Source organism: Salvelinus fontinalis, chromosome 4, assembly GCF_029448725.1.
Source record: "Salvelinus fontinalis isolate EN_2023a chromosome 4, ASM2944872v1, whole genome shotgun sequence".
In the NCBI taxonomy this organism is placed as follows: domain Eukaryota; kingdom Metazoa; phylum Chordata; class Actinopteri; order Salmoniformes; family Salmonidae; genus Salvelinus; species Salvelinus fontinalis.
In genome coordinates, this window is record NC_074668.1 from 68,842,339 (window position 1) to 68,859,645 (window position 17,307).

Genomic DNA, 17,307 nt, shown 5'->3' on the forward strand with positions numbered 1-17,307 from the left:
CCTTTCGGTTACTAGTCCAATGCTCTAACCACTAGGCTATGCTGCCGCCCCTATGTGTTGGATGTAGGTTCACACTAAACCAGTGTAAAGCTATTTGACTATAAATCCGTCTCTTTTACAGCTCAGCAGGCTTGAAATATATATGCAATATAGAGATGACAAATGACTTTACTTTGAGCAAGATTTAATTGAATTTTCAATTGAAAGTTGGCTCCCCATCGCTAGCCCAAGTTCCAATATGTCTCTCGTATCTCCTGGGCCCTCCTGCGGTGGATCTTCACTTAGCCACCTGTATCTTACCTGCAGGATCCACAACTGATAAACTCTCTCCTCCAGTGAGTCCTGTGGGACATTTATTCACTCTCAATTCAGACAAGACGCCGACTCCCTCCATTTGCTACCCAAACCTTTTCTGATTCCCCCGATCATAGTGGGCTTGTTTTGTGCCAAGAATATATCTCTTCTCACTCTTTTTTTATTGCAGCTGTGTCAGAGGCAGCAGGAACTGCAAGTGTGCATGATTATCGCGGTGCGCTCTCTCATTGCCTTTCTCCCAAGAGGCAGAAACCAGAATTATAAATGTGGGTAAGGGTAATGGGACCGTCTCACGCACACAGACCAAAGACACCACTGCTTTTTTGGGTTAGGAATTCTAGATTTCTCAGAAAGCTCTTGTTTTTAGATGAAATAAAAAAAACAAGAAGCAATGCCATTCATGGAATCATCAAACCCGCATTTCAGATATTGGAAAAAAATGTCAGTTGTCAAAGCAAGATGGTCATTAATCAGTGACATATCCAGGAAAGAAATCAGTATCTTTATGTAAAGTTTGTATAATATCTGTAAAAAATATATAAAATGTAATTCTATTTCTCATATGATGCACATGGTTTTTAGTCATCTTAGAATCGCTGTTACTGGGATTGATTGAACAGGTCCATGTTGTCATGTAAATCACACTTACATTTCTTTGGCTTTAATTCCTGAAACGGTATGTGAATCATAATGCTTTTACTGTCAGTATGAAGAGGACATTTCAAAGCAGGTGCTATCCCATCATTATGCTCATCTGAAAGGTTTTAAAGATTCACGATTAACATTATGCAAAAACTGTATGTGTTAACAAGAGCTGCAGTGTCATAAATAACTCAATGCCAAGATTTGAATATCTCGCTGAACGTGAGATTTGTTTGAAGAGTTCACTGTATGTGGTTCTGCATTATTTTATGAATTTAGAGCAATACAACTACTGTGGCAAAATTTGAGATGATGAATATGGTTTTCCACATATGAGGTTTGTGCATATCAGTTCGCAACCTTTGGAAAATCCATTCCTTTTTGAATTTGAGAACTCCCAAAAATATTTTCCTGATTTAAATCTGTTGGTGAAGGAAGCTCTGATGAAAGTGGGTTTACATGTATATTTAATGGCACGCCTCCCCTGGCCCGGCATGAATGTGGATGTTAATGAGGACTGGCATGTTGAAAACCGAATGTGCCACTCCTCTCCTCCCCTGGTACACACAACAGTCAGAATAGAAAGGCTTCGACAGAAACAAGCCCTGATTCTAGACTGGTGTCTGCTTCTACTGATATCACTCTGAGAAACTGACTAGATGTAATTTCTCCAATTTCTCCTTGTGTGTATGTGTGTACAGTATGTGTGTGTGTGTGTGTGTGTGTGTGTGTGTGTGTGTGTGTGTGCTCGCAAAATGTTTTTGATACATTATTGCACAAAACCATAAAAGGAGTATACAATATTATTTTGAAAATAATCCTGCAGCAACAGGAAATGTGAATTATTATGTGGATAATTTTTCATTAGGGCAAATCAAGTCTGACATTTTAAAGTGGAAATTTGACACTGTAGAATACTTTTTAAACCTTGAATACACTACAAGTTCCTGCTGCTCAGCAACAAAAGAGTAATCAAAAAAAGATCCTACATCTGTATGTGATCATTAATATAATTTGTGTAATCCGCATCCATTAAAAAGTGAACATAAACGATTAACTTCTGTATGTTGAGAGAGCTATAACCTTAAAAGGCATGAGCGTAAGGGGAAAGACACACATTCATTTTGATAACATGACATTTGCCTTGTGTCACATGGGACAGACGCACATACGGGACAGCTGGTGGCGGTTTACATGGAAAGGGCACACTCAACATTGTACCATTGGGGAAAAAAACACTCTACAACACATTCATATAGCATCAGTACTTTTACTGGCATATATTATAAATATTTTGAATATTTACACTTAGAAAATAGTATATTATTTCCATATATATATTCCAACATGTTGGCAATTCCCCAAAACTGTACAGCTTAATCGCATAATAAACTTATCCTACAAACCTGAGACACTAGAAGAAAAGAAAACAGCAGAGAACTTTTCGTAATGCTTGCTACACAGTAGCAGTTATTTACCAAGTACAACAATGAACATATAGAACCAGTACAACCTTCAAGTCAACAGAAAACCAACTACACTCTTAACAAAATATGTTTCATAACATTGTAGTATCTCATAATGCACAATATCAACCATCTATGGCTGAACCATACGCTAAAGAAAATGTTTAACATTTATCATGTGATGTCAACTGGTGAACAAAAAGACATCATGGTGCTCCAATGACTCATTAACCATGCGCCATTCTCCTTTATCCACAACAGAAAGTCCAGAGGAGCAACAGAATAAGCACCCCACCCAGTCCAGTGTGCTACAGTATATCCAGTGTTCTCTCAGAGGAGCCCATCATAGGGCACTGCCAGGCAGTGTGTTTGTGATGGACCATTTCTGTCCAGTGCATTTTTGAAGGGCCAGCTGGTACCCAAACTCGTTGTCATTGCTGGCCACCAGCTCAAGGCATCGCTTCGATTTCCTGTTCTGAATGGAACCTCCCTGAAAGGAAAAACAGGTAGATCAAATTACAGTGGGATGCAACAGCATCATTGGTGTGCATGTCGTTGATTGCTGTGTCACCTTAACCCCACAGCGCTATGAATTAATGGATGGGGTTGATGTGTATATCTTAACAAGCACGCGCAGCTCTGTTTTTCACTGATTTCCCTTTGGTGCCAGCACTGGGGCCTTCCCAGATAGCATCAGAATGCTCACGAAGCAAGAACAACACTATCTACCATTATACTCAGTAGCACTCTCAGTAGGAATGCCAAGGTTATGTGATAACAGAAGAAGACAGCATTAGATGAGAAGAAAACATTTTCACACGTCACCTGAGAAAACAACCGTCACACTTACAGGAAAAAACTCAATCTTTGTCACCTAAGGAATCGTTTGCTTCGAAGTGTCTCATCATCTCATCTCTCTTTCCTATCTCTTAGAGCGGAGAATCTCTCACATGTATTGGAGGCCTTAAAGCTTTGGGTTGGACTCAACTGTTGGGACCAGTGCGATGGGAGTCACTGCACAGATCAGAGAAATTCACTCTATGTGTAATTTCAGGGCCTGCGATCAGAAAATCTCCCGTCACCTCTCAGTCAGGAGAATGACGACTCAAACTGGAAGGGCAACCATTTTAAAATGGGCTTTCGTTCTGGTTCAAGATTAGATGCTCTAATAAGAAAGATGCTAGGGCATGTTAAGGTTCAGAAATTCAGACCAATACACATCCTTAAGATTTGCACTTACCAATTAATAATTAAGAGGACATTTTATGAGGGATTAATATTTATACGTGGAGTCAACAACCACCTCTAAGCAATCTCATTGTCAACTTGCCATTAATGTTTTGTTGCACATACAGCATACTGAGGATTTGGTCAGGTTAATTTGAAAGTGAATAAATCAAAATGACAGAGTCTAGTTGATGTCACTCTGACTCAGGATATGATAGGTTTTCATTAGAATAGAATACTGTATATTTAGTTAAGAGTGCTTGTCAGGTCTTGCATGCCTAAAAGCTATGGAATGAAACAATTATCTGCTTGAATGCATTCTGTAAAATACATGGGGGACGGATACAGTTTACATATTCACTAATAGTTTTTCATCAGTAATCAACATCTCCACGTGTAGTACTGGTTGTCAGATGTACAGTAGCATGAAATATAACATGGTGGATTCCATATGTTCAACCAAATGAAAAAAAAACGGCCATTAGATACACCTCATTGGCCACATGGTGCATATAGCCTGGAATGAGTCCAAGGAAAACAACATTACCGGCAAATAAGATATGACAAAGAAAACAAATAGAGCTACACAATGCAGTAGAACCAAAAAGTCATGAAAAAAGTTGTACATGTACATTTTTCTTATCATTGCTGCGGTATTTATTTCAGCTCATCAATTGTTAAGACTGTGCTTAGACATCTGAAGTTGTTTCAAAATATAAAACAATAAATTCATTTTCATTCTGTCATTATCATACTTTGCCAGAGGCGCTTCCTGAAATATTTACGAGGCATCTACGAAACTGGTAAAACACGCATTTATTTACAGAAAATATTCATAATTTCATACTGATTCTACTCATATTTGCAAGATTACCATCTTGCAGCAGGAAGCCTGCCAAGTTACCCTGGGGCTTTGGCATAATGTTCTTGACCTGATGTTTTGGCTATACATGGCTAAATAGCAAACATTTTCTGAGGCAGTTGAAGTCACTGAACACTTCAGAACAATTTCACACAAGAACAAATATCAGCATTACTCAGCCTTTCTCTATCTGGGTAGTCAACATCAAAATATCTTAAACACCAATAACCATTATAACCTTCAGGGTGCTTAAAAAGCCTGCGTTCTCTCCAGGAGAGGCTGCATTACAATACGAGGCCTGAGGTTGAATTCTGTACTGGCAGAGGACCAGTCCTGTGCTTGATCCCGTGGGCTGCTGCAAAACCAACATATTGATTTGCTATAGAGAGTGAACCAGCGAGCCAGAATGATAATGGCCCTGGGTTCACAAGCAGCAGTGAAAGGTTAACCAACTCTCCTGTGTTCTTTCATCTAATTGATTATTTTTGAGTGAACAGTTTGGGAGTCTGTGTGTGCATGCATGTGTTTATGTGTTGTGTTACATAAGGAGATAGGACGTATTTACAGTGGGTAGGCCAACATGAGAGGTAGAAGATACACCATGTAGTAGAAAAGCACAAAGGATAGTAGAAAACAGAAGCACTTGGGAAGGTGACGTCATCGAGTCAGTGAAAGCACTGAGGATGAACAGAAAGCTAATTAGATGTGTTTAATCAGCGTGTTAAGACTGTCTCCCAAGCAGGGCTCTTTACACCAAAACCCTCTGTGTCTCCATACTACAGCCCACGCTACAGCCACCTTAACTGCTGACAAAACCTTTACAAATACAAAAACACCCACTGCTTTCCTTCTGCTTCTTAAGATACATCACAATTATTTCACTTGTTGAATTTCCACTATAAGGCTCTAAAGCGAAGAAAAGTCACAAAATTGTAAGGCACATTCAACCACAAAGACATTAATTGATTGCTGCTCTTCTCCTCCTCGTAGAATTTAAGTGTGGTAACACTTAAGCTAGAATGGGAATAGGAACATTCCTCCTCGCTACAGCACTGTACAACCCTATGCTTGAGTTGTATCGATGCATCCTACTTCCTTTTGAGGTAAAACACATTTCACACTATGTCTAGCAGAAATGTGATCAATAATGCATGGTGTCTGACTCCATTCCTTCTTAAATTATACAATGCTAAACCAAGAAACCACCTACAGAAGAGTCATGTAGATCTGTGACACGTGAGACGAAGCATTTCAATTATTTTACACCGCAGAGCTACCTATACTTGAGTGAAACCAGGTCGGTACATTCTAGACGCAATTCCATCAACAATGATCTCTCCAACATAATCAAAGAAAAATTGCATTAAGATGTAAAACCGTGCTTGGCAGCATTTCAATAAAAACCTTTGAACGGAACATACAACATGATTTCCTTCTCAGTGAGTTCACAAGGTATCACACTAATGTCAAAACTATAGACGCAAATAGGTTGAATCCAATACTGACAATACCTTGACTTTTAGGAGTTTTAGTGCTAGAGATTCAACCAATTCAGGCATTTGACATACAGTACATAGTACTGTATAGTATGTTTTCAATGTCTCACTCCTTATAATTTTTGGGGGGGATAAGGTACAGAACCTACAAGTTTGTAACTTGTGCGGGCAACCACCCAAAATAAATAAGTGATCCACCAATTGAGAAAAAAAAATACATCTTTATCTGTAAACACAATTCCTAGAAGTTGAATTCAAGGTTAGCACCCCACTATTGAGTGGATATTTTGAGTGCATACGTTATGACGACACCGAACATGATCAGAACGGTTTTAATTGCACCTTCAAAACTTCAGATGGGTGAAGCACTCTTCAGGCCATGTTGATGTGGCCCTCATTACAGGCCACTGTGCTCAGTGAGCCAGTCCAATAATGAAGACAGAGAGAGTCATTATGATGTATTTACTGTTCATGTATAAATGGTTTGGAGGAATGTGGAGAGGTCTGTGGACCGTAAAACTCTTATTCCTGTGACACTCCTTAATGAGACCAACCCAACCACACTGAGCAACTGAGCCATGGACTTCTGTGAATATTACACCCTAAAATGTACCCAAGATATTTACGTCCACTTGTGCCACATTTACTAATGGTCCAACTCCCTTGCAACAAAGTAGTAATTTAGATCATTGACCTGCCATTTTCTATTGCTTGCTGGTCTATATTCAGTGAGCAGTCTGAGTGTGTTGGTCAGGTCTGTATGGTTTCTTACCTGAGTAAATAGCCAGTGGAGCTTCATGCGCTTGGCTGTGGCGTAGCTACACTCGATGAGGCGCGGTCGGCTGTTCACATCCACCAGGCACTTGTTGTCATCGTCATCGATGGTGGGACTGAGCACCCCTACATGTAACTGCTGAGTGCTGGTGTAGTACACATTCTGGAATGACAGAAGAGACAGCACATACATACGCTACATAGCTGGAAGGCATTCAAGCATTTCACAAAATGTTGATTTGTTTTAGGCTTTTCACTAGGACTTACATCACCCATATGGCATGTCTATTCATGCAGCTAACCTCACTGGACTGAAACACAGGGCAGGAAATGGCACAATGTGGGAAATGGCTTATTGTTTATGGAGAGGTGCGCACTCCATCAACAATTCAAGTCGACCAGCTAAACCCAAACACTTCTAATTGCACTCTCTGATGCGGTCCTTCCAGCCCGTATTTTCCAAGGGCACTTGAGTGCCCATATTTAGCTGGTAAAACACCAGCGGCAGGAAAAAGCATCTGTTTGAACTGAGTTAGTTGTGTGTGCTACAGATGGCAGCTACATCTGTGCTCTGACTATCACCGTGCATATGAGGGATGAGGAGGCTTGTCTGCACGTGAGGTAGCTAGAACCCTGGGAGAGGCAGGGGAATGTTAGAGCTGGATGGGTGGGAGGACATCACAGCTGGATAGGGGTGGGGATAGGTAGCACAGGGTTACATTAGGAGGGCTTTACTGCTACCTTGTTGCTCGCAAACAGTTGTCATAAATACACTATGTCACCTTGAAAACTATCCCATCAATCTTACAGGTAGAATACATCTCTATAGAATGACATGGCTGCCAAAATTTTTGTATTTATTTTCGGTAATACCAATTACCCCACCACCGACATTCTTTAAAAAAGTATACTCGGTCATAGAATAAAAATTAAAAAGTGTTACCTCTTCCTAAGTCCGAGGGTGGTTTTAACCTTCCAGACTCGGAATTATATCAACTCGCCACCCAAGGCTTTTACTTGCCACATATAGTTAAATGCACTAAAGAGGAACAATGGGTACATATTGAAGATGCACATGCTTATCTCCAGAATATTTTTTACTTGTCTATTTTCAAAGGATAAAGCTAAGAACATTAACAACTTCAAAGATAAGAACACTATAACGATATGGAAGAAAATGAAACATTTTACAAGAACCAATATCACTCTCTAGAAACACAACCTTATGGAACAATCCTTGGATAGCTTTTCAGAATTCATTGAAAAATAGGCCCACATGGAAAACTGAAGGCAGAGAAACGGTAAATGACTTGGTAACAGGAAATACATTTATTTCCATGACAGAATTTCAAAGTAATTTTGCACTGACAAATGTGGATAGTTTCAAATAATTCACCGCTTTGATCCAAAACGGATCTTCGTCAGGTCAAACAGACAGTGCTGACATCCCTATCATCCAATAAATTTGCATACGCAGGATCTGTAGTACAGAGTGACTATGACAAACGACTGTCTGGATGAGCTTTTCAGACAACAGGGTTGCCCAGAGGAATGGCTGCATGACGCAAGGGATGATAAAAAAAATGACCCAAAATGACATCCTCACACCCAAATCACCCCGCCCCCCCCTGACCAACGAGTTCAGAGTTTCCTTCAATACTCCCCACTTGGCAAACAGTTTGACCATATCATAAAAAAACACTGGCACATTTTGAGCCCTGATTCACAACTGGAAAATAATTTTTTTAGAACCCCCTAGTCTTTCGACGCTCCCCCAACAACAGTCGAATGGTGGTGGCGTCTGATCTTCCACCGGTGCCACGTAGCACCTTCCTAGACAATGTGCTGGACGGTAATTACAGATGTTGCCGATGTACCCAGTGTAACTTTACGAGCAATGCACAATGTTCAATCACATATCATGACCAAGGCCATTAAGATCAAGGGCATCATTACGTGTTCCACCAAAAATTTGAAACAAGGATAGCAGAACACAAGAGTAATATCAGGACTCTTGATCAGAGAAACCGCAAGGACCGCTGTGGATTTCATGGAGTACTGAAATACATTGGTATCGAACATGTTAAGACTCTTAGGAGGGGGGCGGGGGGGAGATAGTGATAATCTATTACTATGAAGAGAATTGTATTGGACTCACTATTTGTCGGCCATGTCTCCTAAAGGTCTGAACCAAGAGTTTGATATCAGACCTTTACTTACATGAATGTCACGTTGATTTGTCCTACCATATTGGACTCATATTGGTCATTTTGTACATATTAGATTTTTTGTAACTACTGATATTAAATTATTAGAGGTACACAAGTTGTTTTTGAAATAGGTCACTAATTATATCTATGGCCACTGCGCGTTCCGCGTGTATTGGTTAAATGCGCGGTTATTCCAACAGTTTCCAACGTAATCTCATTACTGTTGCCTAGGTTTTAACTTGGACCCTTTTGTATGCATATAATACTTTATGACCATATGTACAGTACCTATGTGCGAAAGTGAATTTAATGGTTCACACCCACCATGTGCGTAATGGTCATGTGAGGTGAAATGTGTATATTTTGGGATGTGAGGACTCAGTCTGCTTGACCTGACGAATATCTGTTTTGGATCGAAACGTAGTCCATAAAGCGGTGAATTGGGAGCAGAAACAGTTTGCGGGCCTTAAGGTTCTTTACTGGACGATCATTTTCTAATCACTCATCTTGAAAACATAAACTTGGAAGTCAATCAATCTGCCATCTTTGACACAATGGAAAATAAATAAACATTTATTATTGAAATAGCATGGGTGACCAAGAAAAACTAATTGGTACAATTTAAGGCCATTAGGCAAACAATAATGCAGGCATTAGGGATGGGGGTGTGAGCATGCGGATCTCGATAGATAAGATGGAGCCATTGTTTGTGTGTGTCTAAGTTGATGATCGTATGTATACGTTTGTTAAAAAATATATATTTTTAAAAAGGGAAAATAAAATATTATAACAAAAAAATGTAAACTATCATTCAGTCCCCTACCATCAGTGGGAGGTAAAGCAGGAAGAAAACGGCATCTGTAGTGGTGGGAAATTAAAACGGATTCTAAAAGGAGTAACAGCACTGTAACCCGACAACTATTCAACAGAGACATTTGAACAGATTTCTAACATTAATGAGTTCTTAAATTAGCCTGCTCTCAAGATGTGAGATTTGGTGTCATGTTTTCTCTGGAGTTATTTGTTAAGAAAAGTGTGCAAGGCATCTTGGGAAAGATCAGCTCCGACTGGCTTTCTTTCTTGTAATAGATCACAGGAGATTCCTCCAGAGCTTTAATTTGTAAACCAGCATAAAAATCAATACAGGTGCAATGAGTGTGAATTGTCTACCATGGAGATGTTTGAATAGGCAAGGATGATAGTGGATGCAACTTTTAGCTTCCCTTTCAAGAATTAGACCACTTTTTACTACACATCTGGCTAAAAGATTACTGTAGCTCTGTTGGTATAACTTTTATTGATATCGTTGACACCTTTTGGAAACAGAATATACTCTACAGGAATGCCGGAGTCCATCCAAATCATCTTGGTGCTTGGACCCTGTCCTCCCATTTCAAGGCTGCGTTGAGACAATGATTTAGCAGTGACCCAAGCCCTGCTCAGATAATCCCTACCATTGTGTTGCTGAGATGTCGTAGTGCTGCTGCAAATGTACAGTTTCCCAAGAAAGTTATCAGTCTTAATGTAAGTAACCTAATTTATGTACCTCTAACTCCCCTGAATTCCTCCGTCAATCTGACAGCAATAGTCAGCAGTAATCATGCGCCTATGAACCCGAGTTATACTGTTAGCACTGATACGGTTTTCTCTAGTAAGAAGCCCACTGTGAGCAGTTCACCTGCACTATCAGCTCAAATATAAATATCAGTCATGTCTACCTCTGGTAATCCTCCCAGTAAAGCAATGAAAACAATAACGCAAAACAGAAAAGTGTTGAAAATAGCCCACTTTACCATACTGTATGTAGCCAAAGAAACAAGGTTGATGAAATCAATACCTTGCTAGTAACAGAAAACATTAATACACTGGCTATCTCTGAAACTCACTTAGATAATTCCTTTGATGACAGTGGTAGCAATACTTGGCTAGAAAATATACAGAAGAGGCAGGAATACCAATGGGGGAGGTGTTGCTGTTTATATTTAGAGTCATATTCCTTTAAAACTTAGAGACTCATTTCAAATGCTGTTTGTTGAAGTAATATGGCTACAGCTACACTTGCCTCACCTAATGCCTATTCTTGTGGGAAGTTGCTATAGATCACTAAGTACTAACAGTCAGTATCTGGATAATATGTGTGATATCAACAGAGATATTTTCTGGGTGACCTAAATATTAACTTTCACCAAGCTGTCCACTCAAAAAAAAGCTTCAAACTGTAACCAGTGCCTGCAACCTGGTTCAGGCTATCAGTCAACCTACCAGGGTATTTACAGAAATCTGCTCTAAACTGGATGTAGTGTTCATAGTAGCCATATCTAAGAAAAACAACGTTTGGGCCTAATATAGTGTTTCACTAATCCTAGTAAAAATTCCTTGTCTTAGGTCAGTCAGGATCACCACTTTATTTAAGAATGTGAAATGTCAGAATAATAGTAGAGAGAATGATTTATTTATTTCATCACATTCCCAGTGGGTCAGAAGTTTACAAACAATTTAAAGGCAATGCTACTAATTGAGTGTAACTTGGGTCAAACATTATGGATAGCCTTCCACAAGCTTCCCACAATAGGTTGGGTGAATTTTGGCCCATTCCTCCTGACAGAGCTGGTGTAACTGAGTCAGGTTTGTAGGCCTCCTTGCTCACACACGCTTTTTCAGTTCTGTCCACAAATGTTCTATAGGATTGAGGTCAGGGCTTTGTGATGGCCACTCCAATACCTTGACTTTGATGATCTTCAGCCATTTTGCCACAACTTTGGTAGTATAAATTGGGGCCATTGTCCATTTGGAAGACCCATTTCCGACCAAGCTTTAACTTCCTGACTGATGTCTTGAGATGTTGCTTCAATATATCCACATCATTTCCCTGCCCCCATGATGCCATCTATTTTGTGAAGTGCACCAGTCCCTCCTACTGCAAAGCACCTCCACAACATGATGCTGCCACCCCCGTGCTTCAAAGTTGGGATGGTGTTCTTCAGCTTGCAAGCATCTCCCCTTTTCCGGTCATTATGGCCAAACAGTTCTGTTTTTGTTTCAACAGACCAGAGGACATTTCTCCAAAAAGTACGATCTTTGTCCCCATGTGCAGTTGCAAACTGTCGTCTGGCTTTTTTATGGCGGTCTTGGAGCAGTGGCTTCTTCCTTGTTGAGCGGCCTTTCAGGTTATGTCGATATACGACTCGTTTTACTATGGATATAGATACTTTTGTACCCGTTTCCTCCAGCATCGTCACAAGGTCCTTTGCTGTTGTTCTGGGATTGATTTGCACTTTTCGCACCAAAATATGTTCATCTCTAGAAGACAGAATGCGTCTCCTTCCTGAGCGGTATGATGGCTGCGTGGTCCCATGGTGTTTATACTTGCGTACTATTGTTTGTACAGATGAATGTGGTACCTTCAGGCATTTGGAAGTTGCTCCCAAGGATGAACCAGTCCTGTGGAGGTCTACAATTTTCTTTGAGGTCTTGGCTGATTCCTTTTGATTTTCTCATGATGTCAAGCAAAGAGGCACTGAGTTTGAAGGTAGGCCTTGAAATGCATCCACAGGTACACCTCCAATTGACTCAAATTATGTCAATTAGCCTATCAGAAGCTTCTAAAGCCATGACATGATTTTCTGGAATTTTCCAAGCTGTTTAAAGGCACAGTCAACTTAGTGTATGTAAACTTCTGACCCACTGGAATTGTGATGCTGTGAATTATAAGTGAAATAATCTGTCTGGAAACAATTGTTGGAAAAATGTATTTTTTCATGCACAAAGTAGATGTCCTAACTGTCTTCCCAAAACCATAGTTTGTTAACAAGAAATGTGTGGAGTGGTTGAAAACGAGATTTAATGACTCCATCCTAGGTGTATGTAAACTGACTTCAACTGTACATATCCCAACCAGAAGCCATGGATTACAGGCAACATCCGCACCGAGCTAAAGGCTAGAGCTGCCGCTTCCAAGGAGTGGGACACTAATCCGGGCACTTATAAGAAATCCTGCTATGCCCTCAGACGAACCATCAAACACGCAAAAAGTGAACACAGGACTAAGATTGAATCCTAACACACCGGCTCTGACGCTCGTCGGATGTGGTAGGGCTTTCAAACTATTACGGATTACAAAAGGGAAACCCAGCCACGAGCTGCTCAGTGACTCGAGCCCACCAGACAGGCTAAATGCCTTTTATGCTCGTTTCAAGCCAAGTAACACTGAAGCATGCATGAGAGCACCAGCTGTACACACCTCCAAGCTGTGTAAGGGCTATTTGACCAAGAAGGGGAGTGATGGAGTCCTTCATCAGATGACCTGGCCTCCACAATCACCCGACCTCAACCCAATTGAGATGGTTTGGGATGAGTTGGACTGCAGGAAAAGCAACGAACAAGTACTCAGCATATGTGGGAATTCCTGTTGCAAAAGCATTCCAGGCTAAACTGGTTGAGAGAACGCCAAGCGTGTGCAAAGCTGTCAAGGCAAAGGGTGGCTACTTTGAAGAATCTAAAATATACTTTGATTTGTTTAACACTTTTTTTTAATACTACATGATTACATGTGTTATTTCATAGTTTTGATTTCTTCACTACTATTCTACAATGTAGAAAATAGTAAAAATAAAGAAAACCCTTTAAATCAGTAGGTGTGTCCAAACTTTTGACTGGTACTGTATGTGTTATGGCTTTACATCATCTTTAATGGAAGCTTCTCCAATATAGTCCAGGTAGAGTCGCGAATACCCCAGGGCAGCTGTCTAGGCCACTTACCGTACCTTTTTCTATTTCCACTAATGACCTGCCACAGGCACAGAGTAAAGCCTGTGTGTCCGTGTATGCTGATGACAGAACATTATACACATCAGATACCACAGCAAGTGAAATCATTGCAACACTTAACAAAGAGCTGCAGACAGTTTTAGAATGGGTGGCAAGTAATACGCTAGTCATTAATATATATATATTTTTTTTAAAGCATTGTATTTGGGACAAATCATTGACTAAACCCTAAACCTCAACTATATCTTGTAATGAATAATGGGGAAATTGAGCAACTTGAAGAGACTAAACTGCTTGGTGTAACCCTGGATTGTAAACTGTCATGGTCAAAACATATTCATGCAATGGTAGCTAAGATGGGGAGAGGTCTGTCTGTAATAAAGAGCTGCTCTGCTTTCTTGACATTGCTATCAACAAAACAAGTCCTACAGGCCCTAGTTTTATCGCACCTGGACTACTACCCAGTCATAGAGTCAAGTTCCACAGAGGGAAATAGGCAAATTACAGTTGGCCCGGAACAGAGCAGCACGGCTAGCCCTTTCGTGTTCACGGAGAGCTAACATCAATGACATGCATGTCAATCTCTCCTGGCTCAAAGTAGTGGAGAGATTGACTGCATCACTACTTGTCTTTGTGGGAGGTATTGACAAGTTGAAAGCACAGAGCTATCTGTTTAAATGACTAGCACATAGCTCAGACACCCATACATACCCCACAAGACATGGAACCAAGGGTCTCTTCACAGTATCCAAGTCCAGAACAGACTCTGGGAAACAAACAGTACTACATAGAGTAATAACTACATGGAACTCTATTCCACATCAAGTAACTCAAGCAAGTAGTAAAATCGAATAAACAAAACTGATAAAACTAACACACGCACTGCACTCTACACAAGTAAACTGTAACGTTGTAATTTTGTTGTATTGTGGTATTATACATTTTGTATTGTAGATACAGTTGAAGTCGGAAGTTCACATAAACCTTAGCCAAATATATTTAAACTCAGTTTTTCACAATTCCTGACATTTAATCCTAGTAAAAATGCCCTGTCTTAGGTCAGTTAGGATCACCACTTTATTTTTAGAATGTGAAATGTCAGAATAATAGTAGAGAGAACGATTTATTTCTGATTTTATTTCTTTCATCACATTCCCAGTGGGTCAGAAGTTTACATACACTCAATTAGTCGGTGGTGGCATTGCATTTAAATTGTTTAACTTTTTGGGTAGCCTTCCACAAGCTTCCCACAATAAGTTGGGTGAATTTTGTCCCATTCCTCCTGACAGAGCTGGTGTAACTGAGTCAGGTTTGTAGGCCTCCTTGCTCGCACATGCTTTTCAGTTCTGCCCACACATTTTCTATAGGATTGAGGTCAGGGCTTTGTTATGGCCACCCCCAATACCTTGACTTTGTTGTTCTTAAGCCATTTTGCCACAACTTTGGAAGTATGCTTGGTGTCATTGTCCATTTGGAAGACCCATTTGCGACCAAGCTTTAACTTCCTGACTGATGTCTTGAGATGTTGCTTCAATATATTCACAATTTTCCTGCCTCATGATGCCATCTATTTTGTGAAGTGCACCAGTCCCTCCTGCAGGAAAGCACCCCCACAACATGATGCTGCCACCCCTGTGCTTCACGGGTTGGGATGGTATTCTTCAGCTTGCAAGCCTCCCCCCTTTTCCTCCAAACATAACAATGGTCATTATGGCCAAAATGTTCTATTATTTTTGTTTCATCAGACCAGAGGACATTTCTCCAAAAAGTGCAATCTTTGTCCCCATGTGCAGTTGCAAACTGTAGTCTGGCTTTTTAAAAACTTTTTTTTTTTTTTTTTTTTTTTTTTTTAAATGGGGGTTTTGGAACAGTGGCTTCTTCCTTGCTGAGCGGTCTTTCAGGTTATGTCGATACAGGACTCGTTTTACTGTGGATATAGATACTTTTGTACCCGTTTCCTCCAGCATCTTCACAAGGTCCTTTGCTGTTGTTCTGGGATTAATTTGCACTTTTCGCACCCAAGTACGTTCATCTCTAGGAGACAGAACGCATCTCCTTCCTGAGCGTTATGATGGCTGCGTGGTCCCATGGTGTTTATACTTGCGTACTATTGTTTGTGCAGATGAACGTGGTACCTTCAGGCATTTGGAAATTGCTCCCAAGGATGAACCAGTCCTGTGGAGGTCTACAATTGTTTTTCTGAGGTCTTGGCTGATTCCTTTTGATTTGCTCATGATGTCAAGCAAAGAGGCACTGAGTTTGAAGGTAGGCCTTGAAATGCATCCACAGGTACACCTCCAATTGACTCAAATGATGTCAATTAGCCTGTCAGAAGCTTCTAAAGCCATGACATAATTTTCTGGAATTTTCCAAGCTGTTTAACTTCTTATGGCTGCAATCCCGTTATCGGGATAATATGACAACAGCCAGTGAAAGTGCAGGGCGCCAAATTCAAACAACAGAAATCTCATAATTAAATTTCCTCAAACATACATGTATCTTATACCATTTTAAATGTAATCTTGTTGTTAATCCCACTAAAGTATCCAATTTTAAATAGGCTTTACAGCGAAAGCACCACAAACGATTATGTTAGGTCACCGCAAAATCACAGAAAAACAGCCAATTTTCCAGCCAAAGACAGGAGTCACAAAAAGCAGAAAGAGATAAAATGAATCACTAATCTTTGATGATCTTCATCAGATGACACTCATAGGACTTCATGTTACACAATACATATATGTTTTGTTCGATAAAGTTAATATTTATATCCAAAAACATCAGTTTACATTGGCGCCATGTTCAGAAATGCCTCCAAAATATCCTGAGAAGTTGCAGAGAGCCACGTCAAATAACATAAATACTCATCATAGAATTAAAGATATACTTGTTCTTAATGCAACCGCTGTGTCAGATTTCAAAAGCTTTACGGCAAAAGCACTATATTCAATAATCTGAGAACAGCGTTCAGCCACAAAAGGAAGCCATACAGTTACCCGCCAAATTGTGCAGTCAACAAAACTCATAAACAGCATTATAAATCTTCACTTACCTTCGCTGATCTTCGTCGGAATGCACTCCCAGGACTCCCACTCCCACAAGAAATGTTTGTTTTGTTCGGTAATGTCCATCATTTATTTCCAAACAGCTATTTTTGTTAGCGTGTTTGGTAAACAAATCCAAAGTCAGAAAGCGCGTTCACTAAAATCTGACAAAATGTCAAAAAGTTCCGTAACAGTCAGTAGAAACATGTCAAGCGATGTATTGAATCAATCTTTAGAATGTTTTTAACATAAATCGTCAGTAACGTTCCAACCAGAGAATTACATTGACTTCAGATATGCGATGGAACAGAGCTCCCTCTCATGTGAACACGCATGGTCAGAGCATGGCCAGGTCATGGTAGACCTGACTATTTCCTGTCTCCTTCGGCCCCACTTCACAGTAGAGGCATCAGACAAGGTTCTACAGACTGTTGACATCTAGTGGAAGCCGTAGGAAGTGCAAAGTCATCCATGTCCCACGGTTTGTTCAATTGGGGCTGTGTT

General features: G+C 40.2%; 1 protein-coding gene across 1 annotated transcript in view; it reads right to left on the reverse strand.

Moving 5' to 3' along the window:
* Positions 1-2,207: 2,207 nt before the first annotated feature.
* LOC129852714 (polypeptide N-acetylgalactosaminyltransferase 18-like) overlaps positions 2,208-17,307 on the reverse strand; it is an 89,351-nt gene continuing 74,251 nt past the window's right edge. Inside the window, exons 10-11 of the mRNA XM_055918336.1 lie at positions 6,781-6,945; positions 2,208-2,913 (exon numbers count right to left, since the gene is read on the reverse strand). Of these exons, the coding sequence (XP_055774311.1) occupies positions 2,767-2,913; positions 6,781-6,945 (312 nt within the window). The 3' untranslated portion in view covers positions 2,208-2,766. The remainder of the gene's footprint in view (positions 2,914-6,780; positions 6,946-17,307) is intronic.